The sequence below is a fragment of the Myotis yumanensis genome, unplaced genomic scaffold (genome assembly GCF_028538775.1).
Source record: "Myotis yumanensis isolate MYYU_CA2020_CCGP unplaced genomic scaffold, mMyoYum1.0.hap1 SCAF_10, whole genome shotgun sequence".
Taxonomy (NCBI): domain Eukaryota; kingdom Metazoa; phylum Chordata; class Mammalia; order Chiroptera; family Vespertilionidae; genus Myotis; species Myotis yumanensis.
The window spans coordinates 42,937,298-42,958,207 of NW_027223761.1; the positions used below are offsets into that span (position 1 = coordinate 42,937,298).

At 44.1% G+C, this 20,910-nt stretch overlaps 1 protein-coding gene and 1 pseudogene across 2 annotated transcripts in view; one reads left to right on the forward strand and one right to left on the reverse strand.

The window, feature by feature from the left end:
* Window positions 1-12,151, reverse strand: part of CLPB (ClpB family mitochondrial disaggregase) — a 159,162-nt gene extending 147,011 nt beyond the window's left edge. For both annotated transcript variants that reach the window (XM_070425556.1, XM_070425555.1), the window contains exons 1-2: window positions 11,698-12,151; window positions 8,208-8,259 (exon numbers count right to left, since the gene is read on the reverse strand). In XM_070425556.1, the coding sequence (XP_070281657.1) occupies window positions 8,208-8,259; window positions 11,698-12,100 (455 nt within the window). In that variant the 5' untranslated portion in view covers window positions 12,101-12,151. The remainder of the gene's footprint in view (window positions 1-8,207; window positions 8,260-11,697) is intronic.
* An 862-nt stretch (window positions 12,152-13,013) lies between these two features.
* LOC139019196 (U6 spliceosomal RNA) lies at window positions 13,014-13,127 on the forward strand (annotated as a pseudogene).
* The last annotated feature ends 7,783 nt before the right edge of the window (window positions 13,128-20,910 follow it).

Genomic DNA, 20,910 nt, shown 5'->3' on the forward strand with positions numbered 1-20,910 from the left:
AATGAAACAGAATAGAGAGCCCAGAAATAAACCCATGCCTATTTGGTCAATTAATATTTGACAAAGGAGGCAAGAACATACAATGGGGTCTATTCAACAAATGGTGTTGGGAAAACTGGACAGATACATGCACAAATTAAACCAGACCACCATCTTACACTGTATATAAGAATAAACTCAAAATGGATTAAAGACTTAAATGTAAGACTCAACACCATAAAACTCCTAGAAGAAAACATAGGCAGTAAAAGCTCTGACATTTCTCTTAACAATATTTTTTTCTGATATATCTCTCCTCAGGCAAGGGAAACAAAGAAAAAAATAAACAAATGGAAGTACATCCAACTAAAAAGTTTTTGCACAGCAAAGGAAAACATCAATAAAATGAAAAGACAACCCACTGAATGGAAGAATATATTCGTCAATAATACATCTGATAAGGAGTTAATATCCAAATTGATAAAGAACTTATACAACTCAACACCAAAAAAAACCCCCCAAACAATCCAATTAAAAATGGGCAGAGGACCTGAATAGACATTTTTTCAAAGAGGACATGCAGCTGACCAATAGATATATGAAAAGATGTTCAATGCCACTAAGATATGCAATATCACTTCACAACTGTCAGAATGGCTATCATCAATAAATCAACAAACAAGTGTTGGCAAGGATGAGAAGAAAAGGGAACCCTTGTACACTGTAGGTGGGAAAGCAGATTGGTGTAGCCACTATAAAAACAGCATGGAAGGTCCTCAAAAATTAAAAATGGAACTGCCTTATGATCCAGCAATTCTACATCTGGCTATACATCCAAAGAAACCCAAAACATTAACTGGAAAGAATATATACACCCCTATGTCCATTGCAGTGTTATTTACAATAGCCAAGATATGGAAGCAATCCAAGTGCCCATCAAAAGACAAGTAGATTAAAAAGCTGTGGTACATATATACAATGGAATATTACTTGGCCATTAAAAAAGAATGAAATCTTACCATTTGTGATAGCATGGATGGACCTAGCGGGTATTATGCTGAGATAAGTCAGTCAGACAAAGACAAATACCATATGATTTCACTTATGTGTGGAATCTAAAGAACAGTATAAAAGAACAAACAAAACAGAAACAGACTCATAGATACAGAGAACAGACTAATGTTTGCCAGAGGAGTGGGAGCTTAGGGGACTGGGTGACAAACGTGAAGGAATTAAGAAGTACAAATTGGTAGTAACAATAGTCATAGGATCTAAAGTACAGCATAGGGAATATAGTCAATAATATTGTAATAAACTATGTATGGTGCCAGGTGGATACTAGAAATATTGGGGGGGGGGGGGGGGGTTGGAGGATACTTTGTAAAGTATTATTAACTAACCACCATGCTGTACCTCTGAAACGAATACAAAATAATATCAAATGTAAACTGTAATAGAAAAATGAAATTAAAAATAAATAAAATTACAGATCTAAATCATGTCACCATGTCTCTCTCTCTCTCTTTCTCTCTCTCTCTCTCTCTCTCTCACACACACACACACACACACACACACACACACACACACACCAGCTTAAAATTCTTCAATGGTTACCCACTGCTGTTAGTAAAAATAAAAATATCATTAACATGGTTTACAGAACCAGTGTGGTATGGTCCCTCCCAAACACAACCTCTCCAGTCCCTTCAATCACTAACCTATTTTGTGTCTCTATGGATTGTCTATCTGGGTATTTTATATAAATTGAATAATATAATATGTGGTCTTTTGTGCCTGGCTTCTTTCACTTAGCGTAATGCTTTTAAAGTTCAGTCATATTGTAGCATATATCAGTGCTTTATTCCTTAGCATTGATGAATAATACTCCACTGAATAGCTATATCATGTTTTTTATTTATCTATTCATTAGTTAATGGACTTTGGAATTATTTCTCTCTTTGGGCTAGCCTATATAATAAAAGCCTAACATGCAAATTGACCGAACAGCAGAACGACCGCTGGAATGACCGGTCGCTATGACACACACTGACCACCAGGAGGCAGATGCTCAATGCAGGAGCTGCCCCTAGCCCACAGGCCCCAGGCTGGGGCAGGTGCCAGCAGTCCCCGCCCCCCGCCCCCCGCGATCGCCCCGGCAGTCGCCCCACAGATCGGCCCCGATCACTGGCCAGGCCTAGGGACCCTCCCCATGCACGAATTTCATGCATTGGGCCTCTAGGTATGAATAATGCAGCTAAAAAACAATGCTGCTATGAACATAAATGTACAAGTACTGGTATATACTGGTATACTAGAAGCAGACTTGTTGTATCATAAGGTAACTGTATGTTTAACATTTTGGGGAAACACCAACTGAATTCTGAAGCAGTCAATACCATTTCACACCCCCACCAGTTCCAATTTCTCCACATCCTCATACACTTGCTATTACCTGTCTTTCTGATTACAACCATCATAAACAGGCATGAAGTGGTTTTAATTAGCATTTCCCTAATAACTAATGATGTTGAACATCTTTTCACATGCTTATTTGTCATTTGAATATCTTCTTTGGAGAAATGTCTAATCAGATTCTTTGTCCATTTTTAAATTGGATTATCTTTTTTATTATTGAATTTTTTATATATTCTGGATACAAATCTCTTATCAGATATATGATTTGCAAATATTGTCTCCCATTCTATAGAACAGTCTGCATTTTCTTGAAGGTATCCTTTGAACACAGAAGTTTTTAATTTGAATGAAGTCCAACTTATCTATTCCTATGTTTTCTTCTAAGCATTTTATTTTATTTTATTATTTTTTAAATATATTTTATTGATTCCTCACAGAGAGGAAGGGAGAGGGACAAAGAGTCAGAAACATCAATGAGAGAGAAACATCGATCAGCTGCCTCCTGCACACCCCCGACTGGGGATGCCCACAACCAAGGTACATGCCCTTGACCGGAATCGAACCTGGGACCCCTCAGTCCACAGGCCGACGCTCTATCCACTGAGCCAAACTAGCCACGGCATCTTCTAAGCATTTTATACTCTTAGCTCTTACATTTAGGTCTATGATCCATTTTGAGTTAACTTTTGTGTATGGGTGAGGTAGGGCTCCAATTGCATTTTTTTGTACATTGATATCCAGTTGTTTTAGCACCACTTATTAAAAAGACAAATTGTACTAATTTTGAAATACATATTATAATTGCATAATCAGTCATCTAGCTCTCAGTTAGACTGTAAGTACCAAGAGGGCAGGGACTGAACCAATCTTGTTCACTACTATATCTCCAGCACTCAGCCTAATGTCTAGCTCCTAATAAGCACTCATAAATATTGGTTGAAATAATAATTTTATTATTAAACACTCTACAGTTCTATGCATTATAGGCATTATCATCTTCCATGTTATTTAATTATTTAGGCTCATAGACGTTAGGCAATGTGTGCCTTGTATTACTGGTTCTCAATATTTTACTCAGATGCTCCCTCCTCACCTAGGAAGGGGGTTAGTGAGTTCCTCCAGGGCAGGGATTGCTTCTCCTTCCTCGTTTTATTGCCATCGACACAAATTCAATTTAGGGCTAGGCACAGAGGCAGGCTAGACAGATGAACAACTGTGGGACAAATGGACAATGCCCTCCAGGACCAGGTCCCTACCTATCCCCAGTCCCTCCTAGGCTAGAATGTGATCCAGCAACAGTATGTAATTTCCCCCTCTCAATCACACAACCTCCTAGGCTGTTTCTTACCTTGATGATACCACTCATGCTGACCCCTTTGCCTGGAATGCATGCCCTTTTCTATTTGTTAAGCCCAACTGATATTTTAAGACTCTAATTAGGAGCCATTTCCTCTAGGACGCTTTCTCTGGTCCCCCAGATTGGTCAGGGGCATGTTTTGGCCTCCTGTCTCTCAGCACTGACTATACTATGTTGTTATAGTCTTCCCTAGTCTCCTTCTTCAAGGACAGGAATCATGGCTGGTCAGTTGTCGCGTGTCAAGCATATGACCCAGCATGGCCAGTGCTCAGTAAATTTTGTCAAATGAACAAATAAATCCTGGAGAGAAAGAGCAGGCAGTCTGAAGTCCAGGTTTTATACCATCAGGCTTCTTCATTAGAAAATATTTGGGCTCAGGAGGGGGTAAATGGGAGGAAAAGGGAGACATCTGTAATACTATCAATAATAAATAAATAAGTAAGTAAATAAAATGAAAATTTTGAGTCTGACAAACACCCGAGTTAAGGACTCAGCAGAGGCCCAGCTCCCTGCCGGGAGAAGGGAAATGGGTAGGGGTGTTGTCTTTCACCCAAGTTTGTTCTGAAAGAAATGTGATCTCCTTTAGAAGAGGAAGAACAGGAGGCCTCACTTCTCCCAGCCCTGATAGCTCCTCACATGGCTCAGCCTGAGCCTGGACAGATGTGCCTTCAGTCTACCCTGTGCCCTGGTTTCGGGTGAATAGTTCCTAAGTCTAGAAGCCAGGCTCAGGTTTAGGCTGAGCCCAGGAACAGGCCACCTGCTCATGCTGCTGACAGGTGAAACAGGATCCAGGACCAGTTTTCACTTCTGAAGAGCTGAATACACAAGGTTTAAGTGCCCCTGGAGAAGGAAGAAAGGAAGAGAGAAGAAGGGAAGAGGAAGGGATCCAGCCTCCCTCTGATATAGCCAATGGGAGTATGGAAATTAGACTCTGGGCTGCCTGTTTCAGAAAAGTCAGTAAAAAGCAACTTTCCCTGAGTTCTGCTGTGTTAAAGAATACGGGAACTAACTGTCCCTGCCATGGGGAGGCACACAATACAGTGGCTTAAGGTGAAGGCTGGCTTACAAACTTATTAATATAAAGAACAGAGTGTGGCAAGTGGCAGATGCTGCCCTGTCCCGTTAGCCAGGCAAGCCCAAACCACACACATTTACCTAGCTCCACATAAAGCAGGTCAATAGTACCTGCAGGTCAGGGCATCTATCCAGAGCTCTTGGCTTGATCATCTCAAACTCTATGAGGATTCCTGACCTGTTCCTAATTAAGTCAGCATGTGAACCTCGCTGGTTTTCCTGTTTGACATTCAGCCCTACTTCTCTCACCTAACCTCCAACTTCGCTTCTAGAAAAGGATTCTCTCCTACACGCTGGCACATCCTTTCCTAGATGACACTCATTTTCTCCCAGCCCAGGTGGTGTGGGGCAAAGGAAGCGCTGATCATACCCAGCTGAGAGGAGTCAAGGAAGGTCTCACAAGGAACGCAGCACTTGAGCTGAACCTAGAAGGCTAGATTTAAGCAGAGGACGAGGAACAGAAAGTAGAGGGCCGAGGGACCAAGATCTATAGCTTCTTGAATGCCCTTAAGAAGAGAATGAAGCACCTCTCCCCTGAGCAGAAGAGCCTCGGGCTATTGCCCTTCATTATCCAGAGCTCTCCCAAGGCTCTGGGTCTGGGGATGGTAAGGGAACATCAAGGCAGAAACACACACAGCACAGAGCCACAGAGAAGTCAAGGGGAAAGAAGGGTAGAGGGCAATATTGTTCACCAGATCTGAGTTTTATTCCAAATACTATATCACTGACCACACTGATCATACACATGGTGACCCAACCATGCATAAACTGTGTAAGTTTTGGGTTTTTAATTGAGAATGACTCTATCCTGCTATAGGCAGGTCTGTTGGGCAAAGCTAAGGCTAGGACAGGCAGAGGAAGAAATTAAGTCGTGTGAAGCACCTATGCAAAGTCTAGGTCATAGAAAAGTTGAATAAAGACCTGCTGTAAGAATTCAAGAAAGTTTCCTTCCAGCAAGGATGATCTGACTCTCACCCTCACCTCTAGGCTTAGCTCTATTAGCAGGAATAACTGTAATTGGTAGGTTACATGTCTGTTTCCTTGAAACCAGGGCCAGGGTCACACACATACCCATCTCTAGCGCCTAGCAAAGGTCCACTCCAGGGGTCCTCAAACTATGGCCCACAGGCCACATGCAAATACAAATATTGTATTTGTTCCCGTTTTGTTTTTTTACTTCAAAATAAGATATATGCAGTGTGCATAGGAATTTGTTCATAGTTTTTTTTAAACTATAGTCCGGCCCTCCAACGGTCTGAGGGACAGTGAACTGGCCCCCTGTTTAAAAAGTGTGAGGACCCCTGGTGCACTCATTCATTCATATGCAGGAACTGCCTGGGGTGAGAAGGAGAAGACTGTCCTAATTCAGGCCTTCATCACCTTGAATTTATCTTACTAAAACAGCCTTTTAACAGATCTGCTTTTAGCCCTTGCCCAATTCATTCACCCTTCTGAATGACCCTAACTGGGCAATTTCCCTGCTCAAAACTTCCCATGTCTCCCCAGTGATCATAAGATAAAAATTCGAAACTCCTTCCTGGGCATTCCAGAGCTTGTACATTCCAGCTTCTCTCAAATCATCTCCCTCTTTCCCGACCCTGCAACTCTGCACAAACACCACCTTAGCAGCAGCAGCATGACACCAAGCCAGCATCTTCTTCCCCTGCCTTTGCTCAGTTTGTCCCCTGCTCTCTGCTTCTGAAAGGAGGGGGGAGAGCAAGAGGGAGACTGTCATGCTGAAGGGCAGGGTTCCACACAAATGGTGAAGAAAGATTCTGAGTCATCACAACCAAGAGAGATGGGCAAGAGGAGGCAGGGGAAAAGCAGGCTAGAGACTGGAGACACACATGAAAGGTCCCTACAGGTCAAATCCACAAAGACAAGAATGAATGTTGCTGAATCACACATGCACCATAAATCCCATCACTTTTTCTTTTCTTTGGGCAGGTGATTAATTGTTTTAGAAAAATGTCGAAAGAGCTAAAATAATCAACACATGGGGGCTCGATGGGATAGGGCAAACTCAGCCTGCCTGGCTGATGGAAGAAAGGTGGAGTCACAGCACAGCTGCTCTGCAATCGCGCTGCCTACAGTGGGTTGCCAGAGAAAAGCAGAAGCCTGGCAGCCCTTAGCAGTTACCAACAGGTGATTCCAGGGTCAGCACAAGCCTGAGAGGAGGGGGCTTGGCCAGTCTCACCCCCACCCCCTCCCTGGTACTGCAGTTGAAGGAAGCGAGGCTCATCTGTTTCTGGGGGAATGAAGATGCCACGCACAGCCTGCAGTTATGAATGGCTCTTATAACAACAAGCTGACATCTGTGCTCCGTTTTTAAGATGCATCATTGCATGTTTATTAAACTATTGCTCTATCATATTTATTAAGCTACGAAACAACTCCCAGCTCATACTTCCAAAAGTGGTTTATTAAAAACTAAGCCTTGAACATTAATACTCAAAAGCACCCTTGGGAATCAATAATGCTGCAGATAAAATGAAAGGGAATCAAAGCAGTAAGTCTTGGTGGGGGCTGTAGCTGCCTTTCAACATTTCCTCGTATGTTCAGGCAGCTGGAGTGGGGAAGGACATGAGGGTATGTGGAACTGGGTGCACAGTTAGCCACCCCAAGCACCAGACTTCCTGTCTAAAATGTGGACCTAGCAGTATGGAAGGGGGAGTGTCCTATGGCCATCTAATTCTATGCAAAGGGGAAAAAAAAAAAAGGCCAAGATTAGGCCCAGTTAGTGCCACTAGTTTCATCAAGAATAAAACCCTTGCCCCCTAGTCTCATACTGATACCCTATGCTGGCCCAATCTGAGCATCCATCCTGGACACAGACTCTGCCCTGCTCCTGGCACCAGGCTGATCTCTGAGTTGAGTCCTGCCCCTGCCCAAGAACAAGCCTCAGATCTAACAGGCCAGTGGTCATAAGGGGCCCAGCTGAGCAGGGAGACTGGAGAAATGCAATCAGCCCATGAGCAGAGGCCCATCATGTGCACCCAGGCCTTTCTAGCCCCAGAAAACCTGTCAGAAAGGTATCTTCCAGCTTCTTCCCAAATCCCCAAGCCTCCCCATGGGTGCCCACCTGCACCCATTCAGGAAACAAGCACTAACACCTGGCCAGTTCTACAAAGAAACAAGAACAAATTAGAAGATTCAGTGAAGAACCCATAGGATGCAAAGGGGACTCCAAACATGCCCTGTGAAGAACAAAATAGTAGAAGGATTCAGGAGCATTTGGGGTCAGAAGAAAGGAAACACAGAGCTCCAGAAGGAAGCCCAAGTGACTCTGTGACTAAAGAATTTAATTCCCAGCTTAGTGTGAGATTTCCTCCAAGGCAGCCATCTTCTGTGGGGGAGAACAGGCCTGGGGTTTGACACTCACCTGCTGACTTCTTGAACATTGTTGGCTCGAGCAGCTTCCATCAGGGCTGCATCTGTAGAGAGACAGGGCACTGGTCAGACCTACTCATCCAGGCAGCTTAGAGGGCCCAGTAAAACAGTGAAAGTAGAAGCACTTCAGAAACATGGGCTTTAACAAGAGAAATGATGCCAAGATAGAGGCATACCTCAGAAAGATTATGAGTTCCGTTCTAGACCACAGCAACAAAGCACACATCGCAATAAAGTGAGCTGTACTCTTTTTTTGTAATGAACACTTATCTGAAGCACAATAAAGTGAGTGCAATAAAACAAGGTATGCCTGTAGGTAAAGAGAAGGCTAATCATCCCATGCCCACATGTTAACAACTTGTCTTCCACATCTATTATAGAGCCAAACTCTTACCTCCTCTCATCACACAGGTGATCCCAGTTCAGGGCTAGCACAAGTGTTGCCAGTGAATGAAAAATGCTCACTGTGTGAATTCCTTCACTCCCCTCTACTAGTAGCTATCAAGCTCTCTGTTTTACATGATTATCATTATTAGTCATTCCCCTACCTTGCCCACTTTCTCTCTAACTCATTTCTTAGCCTAGTTTTGAATCTTGATGTCATAGGTCACATCCAGAGGGAGGGTCAGGATGGGGAGGAGCAGGAAGGGGTGTGGGCCCTTCTGAGAGCAGAGAGAGCGCCAACCAGGAGTTGGGAAACCTGGCTCCTACACACTCTGCCCCCCTACTCACCATGTGCTGTGGCAGCCCCTTTCCCTCTCGACCCCAGCTTCCCTGACTGTAAAGCAGAGGCAATAAAACCCCTGAGAAAATGAAATGATGGTTGGAAAATCTACAAACTCCCCAGTGCCAAGCCCACCAAAGCGAGACCCAAAGCACAGGGTTCAGATCTTTAGGAATTACCTGGCAGAAAAGCTAAGCTGGCCTCCCCTGGGCAGCCTGCAGGCTGCTGGCACCACCTTGTGGCCACAAGGAAAAATTGTCTGACTGGAAACAAATCTCAAAAGACAACAGAAGCACTTTTTTTTTTTTTCAAATACCAAGTGCCTGGGGAGTCCTCTGTGCCCAGCATGGTTCTGAGATCCATTACTGAATGAACACTGGACGAACTCATGCCCAGTCCTGCCTCAGAGAGTTCTCAGTCCAGCCTAGAGACTGACCCACTGCAACAGGAAGAGGCATTGGAGCAGCGTAGAAAACGGGATCTAGAGATACAGACACGGGCTCCCACCACACCTCTGCCATTTACTTGTTGTACCACTTGGCCAACTCAGCTAATCTCCTGAGCTTCAGTTTCCTTATCTGTACAACAGAGATAATAGAGCCACCTGAACGAGCATATGTAAACCAGTTCTGTGGTTCAGACATTAGCGCCTCCACCCACCAACCACAGGCTACAGGGCCAGGTCTTTCCTGGTTATCTTCCCTAAGCACATGCCCAGACAGCCCCCAGCTGGAAGAGAAACAAGCCTTCTTCAGAGATGGCTATATTTTCTCTTCCCTCACTCTGCAGAAAGAATTGGCTTTTGCAAAGTCAGAGGAAAAGAAGAATGAGCCGAGATTAGAACCCAGGCCTCCTGGCTCCTACAGGGTACAGTTTCTATCACACTGCACTGAGGGCCTGAGTTTACAACTCCAAGTCAGGGGACAGGGTAGCCAGCAAGTCAGATGGTTGGAAATGATCATGGTTTTGGTCATTATCTCTTTTGGTAAGTGGACTCTGGTCTCCTTGCTGGGGTTCACATGCCACAAAGTCTAGTCTAGAGCCCCCAAGCACTTCTAAAAGGCAAGACTTGGGACACCTCCCCCTAATACTTCTAAACATACTGGCCTCGGGACATTCCCTGAGCTCATGGCCCTCCAAGGCCTAAGGAGACATTCCAAACCATCCTGCATGACATGCAGGCCCCACTCCATCTGCTCTCACTTCACCCCAAAGACCCCCTGTTCTCCAACCAGGCTGGCCACTCTGCTAGCTCCTGCACACACCATGCTAATGTGTGACTCCCACATCCTTGTTCCCTGAAGCCTCTGCATGGAATACAATCCAACTCAAGACACACTTACTGAGTACCTACTAAGTTCCAACACTATGGTGGACAATGTGAAGGTATTAAAGAAAGGAGCTGGTATCAACCTGAAAAAACCTCATGGAGATCACAGTGAGACATTCTCATCTCTTGTCTCAGCCTTCAGAATGCAAATTCAATTTCCCCATCCTCCAGGGATCTCCAATCTTCCAGGAAAGCTTTCCTGACTCTGTTGGTCCTCTGATCCCCCAACTACACATAGTCAGACCACTCACCAGACCGACAAGCCTAACTGCCTGCAATGTCTCCTTAACTAACTTTGTGCCCAAAACTAGATACACTGAGAGTATTCAAAAAATTGCTGAAAGTGATAGAATCATAGCATGCCTAAGCTAGAAGAGCCCTTAGAGCTCTACGTCAACATCCTCATACTATAGGATGAAGAAAGAGAGGACCAGTGAGGAGGAGCAAGAGTCCAAAGTCACAATGGGAGTTAGAGGGAGAACCAAAACAAGGCCCCAGCTGTCCTTACTCCCAGTCCAAGGCCTTGCCTTTACAGCTGCTGAGTAAACAGATGTCAGGGCAGCCCCCCTTACTCCAGTCTCAGAGCTGGGAATGCATGTCATCCATGAACACCATGCCTCAGGCTCCCCCACTGAGGGACAACTGAGACCCTGAGTAGTTGGACTCATGTCTGGCTCTCTGACTGCTCTCCCAGTACCTGCTTAGCTCCATGCACCCAGGTGAGATGCCGACCTGGGTCAGCCAGCCCCCATGGTTGCTTTGGGTCCCTACAGAGCCAACTTCCTAGTCTTCCTTCTCCTGCCAACTGGCCCACATGGCAAGCTCTCTTCATGCCTGAGACCAGGCATAGCAAAACGCTGGGAGTCTGATGGACAGACCCAGGCTGCTGAACGCCAAGAAAGAGAAAATAACAGCACTGTAAAAGTACTGAGAAATAACCCTTCACTGTGTAAGTGGGGAAATTGAAGCCAGAGAGGTGCAAGCGATGAGTGGTGGCAAAGCTGGCATTGCAACCAAGTCTTTTTCCCTTCTTAGGCCATCTGAGGGGGTAAACCTCTCTAAACCATTTAGCGGTTGCCCTCAAAACACACCGCAGTTTCTCTTCCCGAGACCTCTTAAAAGAGGAATTGGACCAGGCAGAATATTCGAGAATTAAATGACCACGCTCTAATTTTAGAGGTTTAGTCCAATGCTCCCTTTATACAGATGGACAAAGTGATGCCCAAAGAAGGGAGGCGGCACTACGCTGGAAGTGATGCAACTCGGAGGCACCGAGCTCTCCCAGTGCAAACTCTACCCCCGTGACGTCTGGGTCCCTCCAGGAGTGTCTCTGCTGCTCTAAAGCTATAAGCAACTCCCACCCTCCAAAGACAGTCAAGACACTCCTCCCGCCTCTCCCTTCCTGGACCCGATTGTCCCGATAATCACCCTTGTTGGACGGGCTCTTGCTGTAACAGTGAACCACCAGCGCCGTGGCCAGGGCCCACATGCCCAGTCTGCCTCTGGTGGGGACCCCATTCCAGCAGTTCTGTCCGGGGAATGTGTCTTCGGGGCCAGGAAGGCGTCCCCATGTGGCGGCTGCGAGGCACTGGGTCTCCGTGCGTCTTCCGTGGCGCCCCCCGGTGGCTGCCCCTCTTCGGGTGAGCGAGGCCAGCGATGTTCCAGGACGCCCCCCGATGGCCGCCCTTAGCCACTGCGGCTCCCCGCAGCCCCCGGTGGTCACACTCCGGCCGGAGGGACCTCGGTGGCTCCCGAGTGATGGAGACCTACGCAGATGGAGGAGGAGCCGCGGCGCCACCGCTGTTCTCCTCAACACCAGGGCCCCCAGCATCGTGACAGCTGCTTGGATAACCCCCTGGTGCCGGCCCCTGTGCTGGCCACGTCCAACATGGCTGCCGCGGCGCGTTCGAAGACGCCGCGAACAGGGTGGAATTCCGCACTACCTCACGGGAGTGGTAGTCCACAGCTCTAGAGCTTCCCGCAACTGGAGGACGAATAAACTACAATTCCCAGAAAGCTGTGGCACTTGCGTCACAATGACTGCCGATTTACAGGAGCCCGGGGCATGCTGGGAAATGGAGTTCTGACAGGGGGCGTGGTAAAAAAAAAGCAAATACCTAGGCGGGGGCGTGGGATTAAGATGCGAATCCTAGAGTATAGTTCAAACACACAATTCAACTTCTGAGTAGTGTAACTTAAGCAGGGATCTTCTGCAGAGACTTATTATGAAACGTATGCTTATTTATTTTAGTCTATTTTTGAGATAGCTTTTCAAAAAGATGTCTAGGGTGATGGGTCCACTTGAACTAGGAATTCCTGTTAGTATATTCCTACACAGACTTCCTTTCGGTTGAAAAGTTGGCACCTAGTCTTGCTTTCTCACTTGTGTTATTTGTTAACGGGCTTTCACATGGCTATCACATTTTATCCTTTTGGCAGCTGCGTGCCTGAAGCTGGGGCAAGGATTATTTCCAACTACAGGGAAGGGGATTTAGGCTCGAAAGTGAAATAATTTGTCAATAAATTAAATAAAGCTCAAGTCTTCTGAGTCTGAGCCCAATCCTCTCCATAAACACCTCCTATGCATCCTGACCCTCTTTTTTCAGCCTGAACTCACAGGCAGGCAAAGGCGGAAGCTCCTCTTGCCAGTCTTTTCTCTTACTCGGGCACTTCCTGTGGATCTCCACTCAAACCTCATATTATCAGAGCCTTCCCTGAGGATTCTATTTAAAAGAGCAATCTCTGTGCTCGCTTGGGCAGCACATATACTAAAATTGGAACGATACAGAGAAGATTAGCATGGCTCCTATGCAAGGATGACACGCAAATTCGTGAAGCGTGAAGCGTTCCATATTTTAAATTAATTAATTAAAAATATAATAAAATAAAATAGCAACCCCCCTCCCTATCCTTCTTATCCTGCCTAATTTTTTCCCACAGCATTTACCAGCTAATGTACTAAATACTATGTATTTGTTCTATTGTCTTTATCCATGATATAGTGACTTTGTTTTTTCATTCATATCACTCCATCCAGAACAATGGCTGGCACAAAAAGGTTCTCAGTAAATATTCCGTCAGTGAATGGATTACTCTTACCTTATTATCGTGGGGGGATGAATATGAGATTTAGAGTACAGGCAGCCCTGGATTTCAATTTTGACTCTTGCATTTACTACATGTGTGATTTTGGACAAATTTCTTTACCTCTCTGATTGTTGATTTCCTCATTATTATCAAAGATAATACCTACCTTCAAGACAGTTGCATGTATTAAATGAGAAAACATGTTAGACCTATGTTAAATGAGATAATAGGTAGACCACCACCATCCCTTGCTCACAGTAGGTCTTCAAGAAATTGAGACTATCATACTACCTACTCTAGGGGTGCACTGGATTCCCTACTCTAAACTTTTGTTTTGTTTTGTTAATCCTGATCCAAGGATATTTTTTCCATGGATTGTTAGAGAGAGTGAAAGGGAGGGGGAAGAGAGAGAGAGAGAAATCAACGTGAAAGAGAACACATAGATTGGTTGCCTCTGGCATGTGCCCTTACTAGGGCTGGCGTTCGAACCCAAAAGCCAGATATGTGCCTTTGACCTTTGATGGGGAACCTAACCTTCCTCCCTTCCGAACTCGGGCTGACACTCCAACCACTGAGAAATACTGGCCAGGGCTCTTACTCTAAACTTCTTGAGGGCAGGGATGGAGTTTCTCATTTCTTCCTCCCTTTTTAAGACACTCAGCAAATAGCTGTTGAATAAATGAATACATATTTTAAAATTATTTAATAGCCAAAGCATTTTGACCTCCCTATTTTAAGAGATTCCCAAAATATTCTGTCTTGTTAGCCACTCTATTCACTATACCAGCCTCCCTTCCCCTGTATTCTTAGAATACTTCTGCCTTCCAATTTAGGGTTGGTCAGAGCAGGAAGAGTGGTCTCTGAGCTACCACTACCAGGTGAGTCAAGATAGTACATCTGAGTATTTAGGTAAAAGTCACCAGTAATAATGTGCTGAAGACACATTCCAGAGGTCCTTCAGTTTACTTAGTACCGCATAATTTTCAAAGTACAGACCCATTGATCCTCTCATTTGATTTTCACAAATAACATCCATAAGGGGTGCAAGGCAGGGTTAAATCACTATCAGCATTTGGTAGGGAATACTGAGAGGTTAAATGACCGTGTCTGGCTGAGTGGGAAGTATGGGAATAACTATTAGAATCAGCCAGGACTCAGAGTGGATTCTAGATCTTCAATAACCAACTCAAAAACCCCTAGACCACATTGCTAACATTTTAAAAGATCTTCAACTCAGGGTGACTTCCTTTTGGTCTACACAGGAAGCAGGAATTTATATCAAGTTTCAGTTACCCTACCTTGGCACTGAGCTTCTAGCACTTGGGTTGGGGGACAGAGAACTCCAGCTTCATTTACTTTATAATGAGGTGACTAGGGGATATTGGAGTGGGGTTTAGGAGAAGGCAGAAAGTGAAGGATCAATGAATGCAGTTTCTGTGGTTACCCACCTCTGGAGTAGAGTCAGAGATCATTCTGTAGGCTTCTGAAGAAAACACTTCCCTGAAAAACAAAACAACACACACTTTTAAACAAATAAGTAAATCATAGATAATGAGAGCTGGGTTTTCCTTTTTTTTGGAGGAAGAAATTATAAATAAGGAAAGAGAGAATGCTAAATGAACCTTGTGGTATTGGATTAGAATTAAGGGTATCAGTATAAACTCATCCAAGCACTTTACACAAACAGAAGTTAGTAGCTACTGAATATTGACTGTTTATTCTGAGGCAGGCACCTTTTTTGAACAAGCTCGCTTAATCCTTACATTAACCCTTGAGTTAGATACTGTTAGTATTCACAGTTTTGTCTGACTCAGAGCCCAAAGGTTTAGCCATTACAGAGTTTGCTTTCCTGAGGAAGGAAACGTGTGTGTGTGTATGTGTGTTGGGGTATGTGTGAAAATATTCTGCATCATTTTTTCTCAAAAACATTGCACACTTTCCTGCATAACAAATAGAAAATAGTGAATATAATTTAATATTTTCCTGATGATCAAGGTTATTGCTATTGCAACAGATTTTTTTTTGTATCATATTGCAAATGTAATAATCTTGGACTCTAATCCAAACCATGCTTGGAAAATATTTTGCTAAAAAATTCTCTTATCACCTTCTTTTCTTGTCATCTGTGTCTTTCCCATAGAATCAGAGTGTAGCATGTGGCCTCTGGGCAGAGCAACATAGCTACTTTTTACATTAAGAATAAGAATTGTATTTATGATAAACCTGCCATTTTATGTAAGTGGTGGAAAGATGAATTATTTAGTAAACAGTATTGGGACGGCTGGTTGGCAAATTGGGGAAACAATTAAATTGGATTTATATCTTACGCCTTTCACCAAAATAAATTCATACTAAATCAGAAGTACAATTTAAATGTGTGTGGGGGGGGGGGGGGGGGCAGAAAAATGCTAGAATAAAACATAAAGTAATTTTTAAAAATAACTGGAGTAGGGAAACTTTCTAGGCATGACACAAAACTCGGAACCCGCAATAGAAAAGATTGGTATATTTGACTCTACAAAAAACAATTCTGATGGGGAAATGTCATGAACAGTGAAGAATACGATAGGCTAAGAAAAGATATATTTGCATCACAGTGGTGAAGGGCACTCCTACAAAATATGAAAAAGACCTGGAATACAGAAGATAAATGGACAAAGGCAACACCTCTGTGCACAGTAAAGAATGGGGCTCCCAAGGGGTGAATTAGAAAAAGGGGCCCCCACGCAGTATCTGTGGCCAGGTGAGCAGTGTGCGGCCAGGTTTCAGTTTCCACTTTCACAAACTGCATGTCCAAACTTAGCAGCCCCCAGCAAAGGACTTGACCAAGGAGCTCACAAGAAAACAACAAACAAACAAGCACAACACAAATTATATTTAAACATATGAAAATATGCTCAACAACATCTATAATAACAAATGTGCAAATTAAAATGGTAATGATCCATATCTTGCACCATATACAAAAAAATGACTTCAAAATGGATTATAGACCTAAATATAAAACCTAAAATTCTAGAAAAAAATATAGAGAAAAATCTTTGTGACTTCGAGTAAGGGCCACTTAAAAAAAAAAAGACAAATTGAACTTCATCAAATTGAAGGACTTTTGCTCCTCAAAAGCCTCTGTTAAGAGAATGAACAGACAGGCCACAGAAGGGGTCACTCTGAGGCATATCGGGTAGAAAACCTATCAAGGCACAGAACACATGTATTGTATATAATCACTGGTATTATTTGAAAACATATACATATTTATATTTTTGTGGTCACATATATTTAGGATATCTCTGGAAGGATAATAAAAATAGCTGTCCTTGGGGGAAGGGGGAATGAAATGGGACTGAGAGATGAGGGAAAGAAGTAGGGAGAGAGGGAAAGCTTTTCTTTTCACTGTATACAATTTTGAATTTTGTATCATGTGCATATATTTCCTATTCAATTAAATCAACAAATCTTTATTATTTCTATATCAAATTCACTTTAGGTTAATTTTTGGCATCAGTTAGTGGGAGTACTTTTAATCTCAGACCACCACATTATTTTTTCTCACATAGAAACACTGACACCTTGTGGATTTTTAAGATAATGCTGCTACTTAAAAAAATCTATTTATTTTCTAAATACAGTTGCCCTACAATATTATATTCGTTTCAGGGGTACAATATAGTGGTTAGACATTTATATACTTTACTAAGTGATCACCCTGATAAGTCTAGTATCCATCCCACACCATACATAGTTATCACAATATTATTGACTATATTCCCTTTGCTGTGGTACAGACACTTTGGAAAACAGTTTGGCAGTTTCCCATAAATTTAAATATAGTATAAGACTTAGCAGTTCCACTCCCAAAAGAAATGAAAAGTTATGTTCCCACAAACAAACACTCTGTGAACATTAATAATGGCTCTGAAACATGACTATATTGTTGGGAATGATTGATCCTAATTATCCAGATGAGCTAGAGTAGCTGTCACAAAATGAGGGCAATGCAAATATCTAACAGTGAGGTTCAGTGGTGTCTCTCGGTGCTTGCCTGCCTGGTAATAACGGTGAATGAGCAATTGCAGCAACCAGCGCCTGACAAGGGCCAGGCAACCAAGAGCTCAGACTCCTGAGGGATGAAGGTCTGAGTCGTCCTGCCACGCAGGCAAACTAGATAAGGTGAAGCCCTTGAATGGGGGTGGATAGAGGAGAAAGATAATACTACTGTAATTGCCATCTTAGGGCAACTATCAGAATTGTAGATTGTTCCAATAATCCTTGTCTATGAAATCTTTTATCGAGGTTGCACTGGCTACGATCTTTAACAGAATGGAGTTCATGTGGGATGCAAGGGGATCTCAGTGATGCAAGGAGTGACTGTCCCAGAGCCTCTGGTGCCGGGTGTTGCATCTCCTTAGCTTACCTCTGACTTGAGCCATTAGTGTGGCTGACAGTTCTTTGTGATTGCGCACTCATCTTGAGATGACAGCATCCCACCTCAAGCAGGAACCTGCTTACATCATCATTTAATATTTTCGTTTTTTTATATTTAGTTTCTACCAGAGCCCAGTGGCAAAGATTTGCTTTTCAAATGGAGAATAGGCAGCAGAAAAGGGTATAGTTTTACTTCAAACCCCTAAAGGTCTGCACTGTGATTCTTCTACTGGGTTTGAGGGAGGCTTCCCAAACAGTCTCTTTTGCTGCAGACACGTCCCTTACACTTGAGTCTGCTGGATCTCAAGGCCTAAGCAGCAGGGCAGCGTGAACAGCTGTGATCTGCTGCACAGTGTTTTCTGGCTCTGGGGCCCAGTCATAACTGGCAGCCTAGGGACCACTTGGTAAATGGGTTTTAGCAACATGCTCCAATGTAGTATATGTTAAAATCCAAACAGCCTCACTAAGTTCCAATGTAGTATATGTCCAAAATCCAAACAGGCCTACCAAGCTTTGTGCCTCTTTATTTATGACTAGAGGCAGATGCATGAAAATTCATGCAAGAGTAGGCCTTCCTTCCCCCGGCTGCCGGCACCGGCTTTCCTCCGGCACCTGGGACCTGGGCTTCCCTCCTCTCGCCACCTGCAGGCACCCAGACCCAGGCTTCCCTCCCTCCGGGCCTCCCGCAGGCACCCAGAACTGCGAGCGGCTTCCTCTGGGCTGGGCCCCGACTTTGTCAGGAAGGATGTCCGGAATGACATCCGGTCTATCCAGTCTAATTAGCATATTACCCTTTTATTAGTATAGATGGTCAATGCAATGTGAAGCAATCTGCCCCTCGTTTTAAAAGCTCTATTTCAGCCCAGCCAGTGTGTCTCAGTGGTTGAGTGTCGACCTATGAACCAGGAGGTCACGGTTTGATTCTTGGTCGGGGCACATGCCTGGGTTGTGGGGCATGCAGGAGGCAGCCAATTAATGATTTTCTCTCATCTTTGATGTTTCTATCTCCCTCTCTGTTCCTCTCTGAGATCAATAAAAATATTTTTTTAAATTTAAAATAAAACAAAAGCTCTATTTTAACACGCCCTAGACAATTGGATCCCTAGAAACTTCATCTGTGCATCAGATCCCTGAATGTACATGGGTTTATCTCCCATTCTCTGGAATGCATGCGTTTTACCAAGGAATCTAGGATGCTTGCTACTTCCTGCGTAGGTCCAATTAACATATTGTCATCAATGTAATAGTCCAACATGATGTTATGTGGACTATCAAAATTTTCAAGGTCCCCTCAGGCTATATTATGCCAGAGAGCAGGAGGTTGGCATAGCCCCGAGGATAAAGGAATACAGCTGTCATGCCACATAAAGGCAGATTGCTTTTGGGCTGAAAAGAAAACCTTTCCCAGATGCCCCGGTTTATATTGACTTGCTCCAATAAAGATAGCATATCCAGGTTGTAGCTGAAGTTGAATTCGGTATCTGATTACCTCCTGATTACCTTTCTAATACCCCATAGTCATTCTCCAAAATCCATTAAGCTTTTGCATCTGCCAAAAGGACAAATTAAATGGGATTGTAGGAGGAATAACTACCTTCTATCTTTTAAGCTCTGTTGGCAGTGCTAACGCAATTCCCTCAGGAATGCATTAACTATGGTGATGCAGGCGAAGAGGAGGGTTTTGTTTCCTCAATAAGTGGAATACATAGGTCTGGGCAACCATAAGGTGGTAGAAGTAGGAGACCCTGATCACCATCACTCCCAATGACCTGTGTAGAACTCATGTTTCCTGTCCCATAATCTTAGGCTTTGACAAGTTCCTATTTGTGTGCGCACACATGTCCGTGGGGGTGTGTATGTGTGTGCAGTGGTGTATGTCCACTAGGGAACTTGAGGCTGTGACTGTGGTTTGGCCACTCTGGGATCCTCATGCTAGTGGACCAGCAGACAAAAAAGACATTACAGTCCTGGCAGGGTAGTCAACCCTGATTTACATGAATAGTAAGTATAAAATAGTATCCATTTCATAATGGATAAAGAGTGTGTCTGGAATTCAGGGGGCATCTCTTGGTGCTTCTCTGCCCAGTGACAACTTTTAATGGGTAATTGCAGCAACCATGGCCTGACAAGAGCAAGGCAAGGGGGCTGAGGTCTGGACAACCCCACCAGGCAAGTAACCCAGATCAGCCAATGTGCTGACTGAGGGAGAGGAAAACCTGGAATGGCTGGTAGAGCAGGGAACGGATGAATATCAACTATGACCCTAGGCAAAGCTGTAACGAAGGAATGCAACTTGATTTCATAGCCTCTTTGTAAAAAAAATTATGCAATTGGCCATCAGCTTGAAGAATTGGATTTAAACTTTTCCCTCCTGGGGAATAAGTGAGAACATTTTTTTTCTCACATAAGACTCAGATATAAATGGATATGAACAGATTTAAGTGGTGTAATGTTTGTACAAGATCCAGTTAATTTTACCCCAGATATGCTCAGCCTGCCTTGCCCACTCCTCTCTTGGGGACCCAAGCTACTTACCCTATTTTCTGGCTAGACTGGCTCCAGGAATGGATTATTTCATTCCAGTGGCCATAGCCCTGGCCACCATATCTCCCAGCTCTGATCTCCTCAGCCTCCCCTTGGGGTTCAGGCATCAGCACAGCTTCTATCACATCCACTGCCATAGGAACCACCGCAGCTCCAGCACCAGGTCTGACCTGACTGGACACAGGGGCCTCTGGCTTCTCTAGCGACTTCCCAGAGTGGTCAATTATACAACCTGCAGGTCATAAGGAATTACTATCCAGTGGAGAGGATTTTGACCAATGAGAGAATGAACAAGGGAAGTTCTCCACAGATAAATGGCTTTCTTCTTCTCCCCCTGATGAATTGCTTTTAGATGTGACGGTTCCACATGGCTTCTATGGAGGGGTTCTCTGAGCAACCCCACTGAATATTCTTGTGAAGAAGGTACCAGCTCAGTAAAGCACCACCTTGCAGGTGTTCTTCTGACTTCCCTGCCTGACCACCCCTATTCCCTCACTTTTGCTTTCTTCCCAATAAGGGATCAGCACATAGGCTTTGCCTCAAGCTGGCTCTGTGCTCTAGGAATTCTGGGTTAGGAAAGAGGTG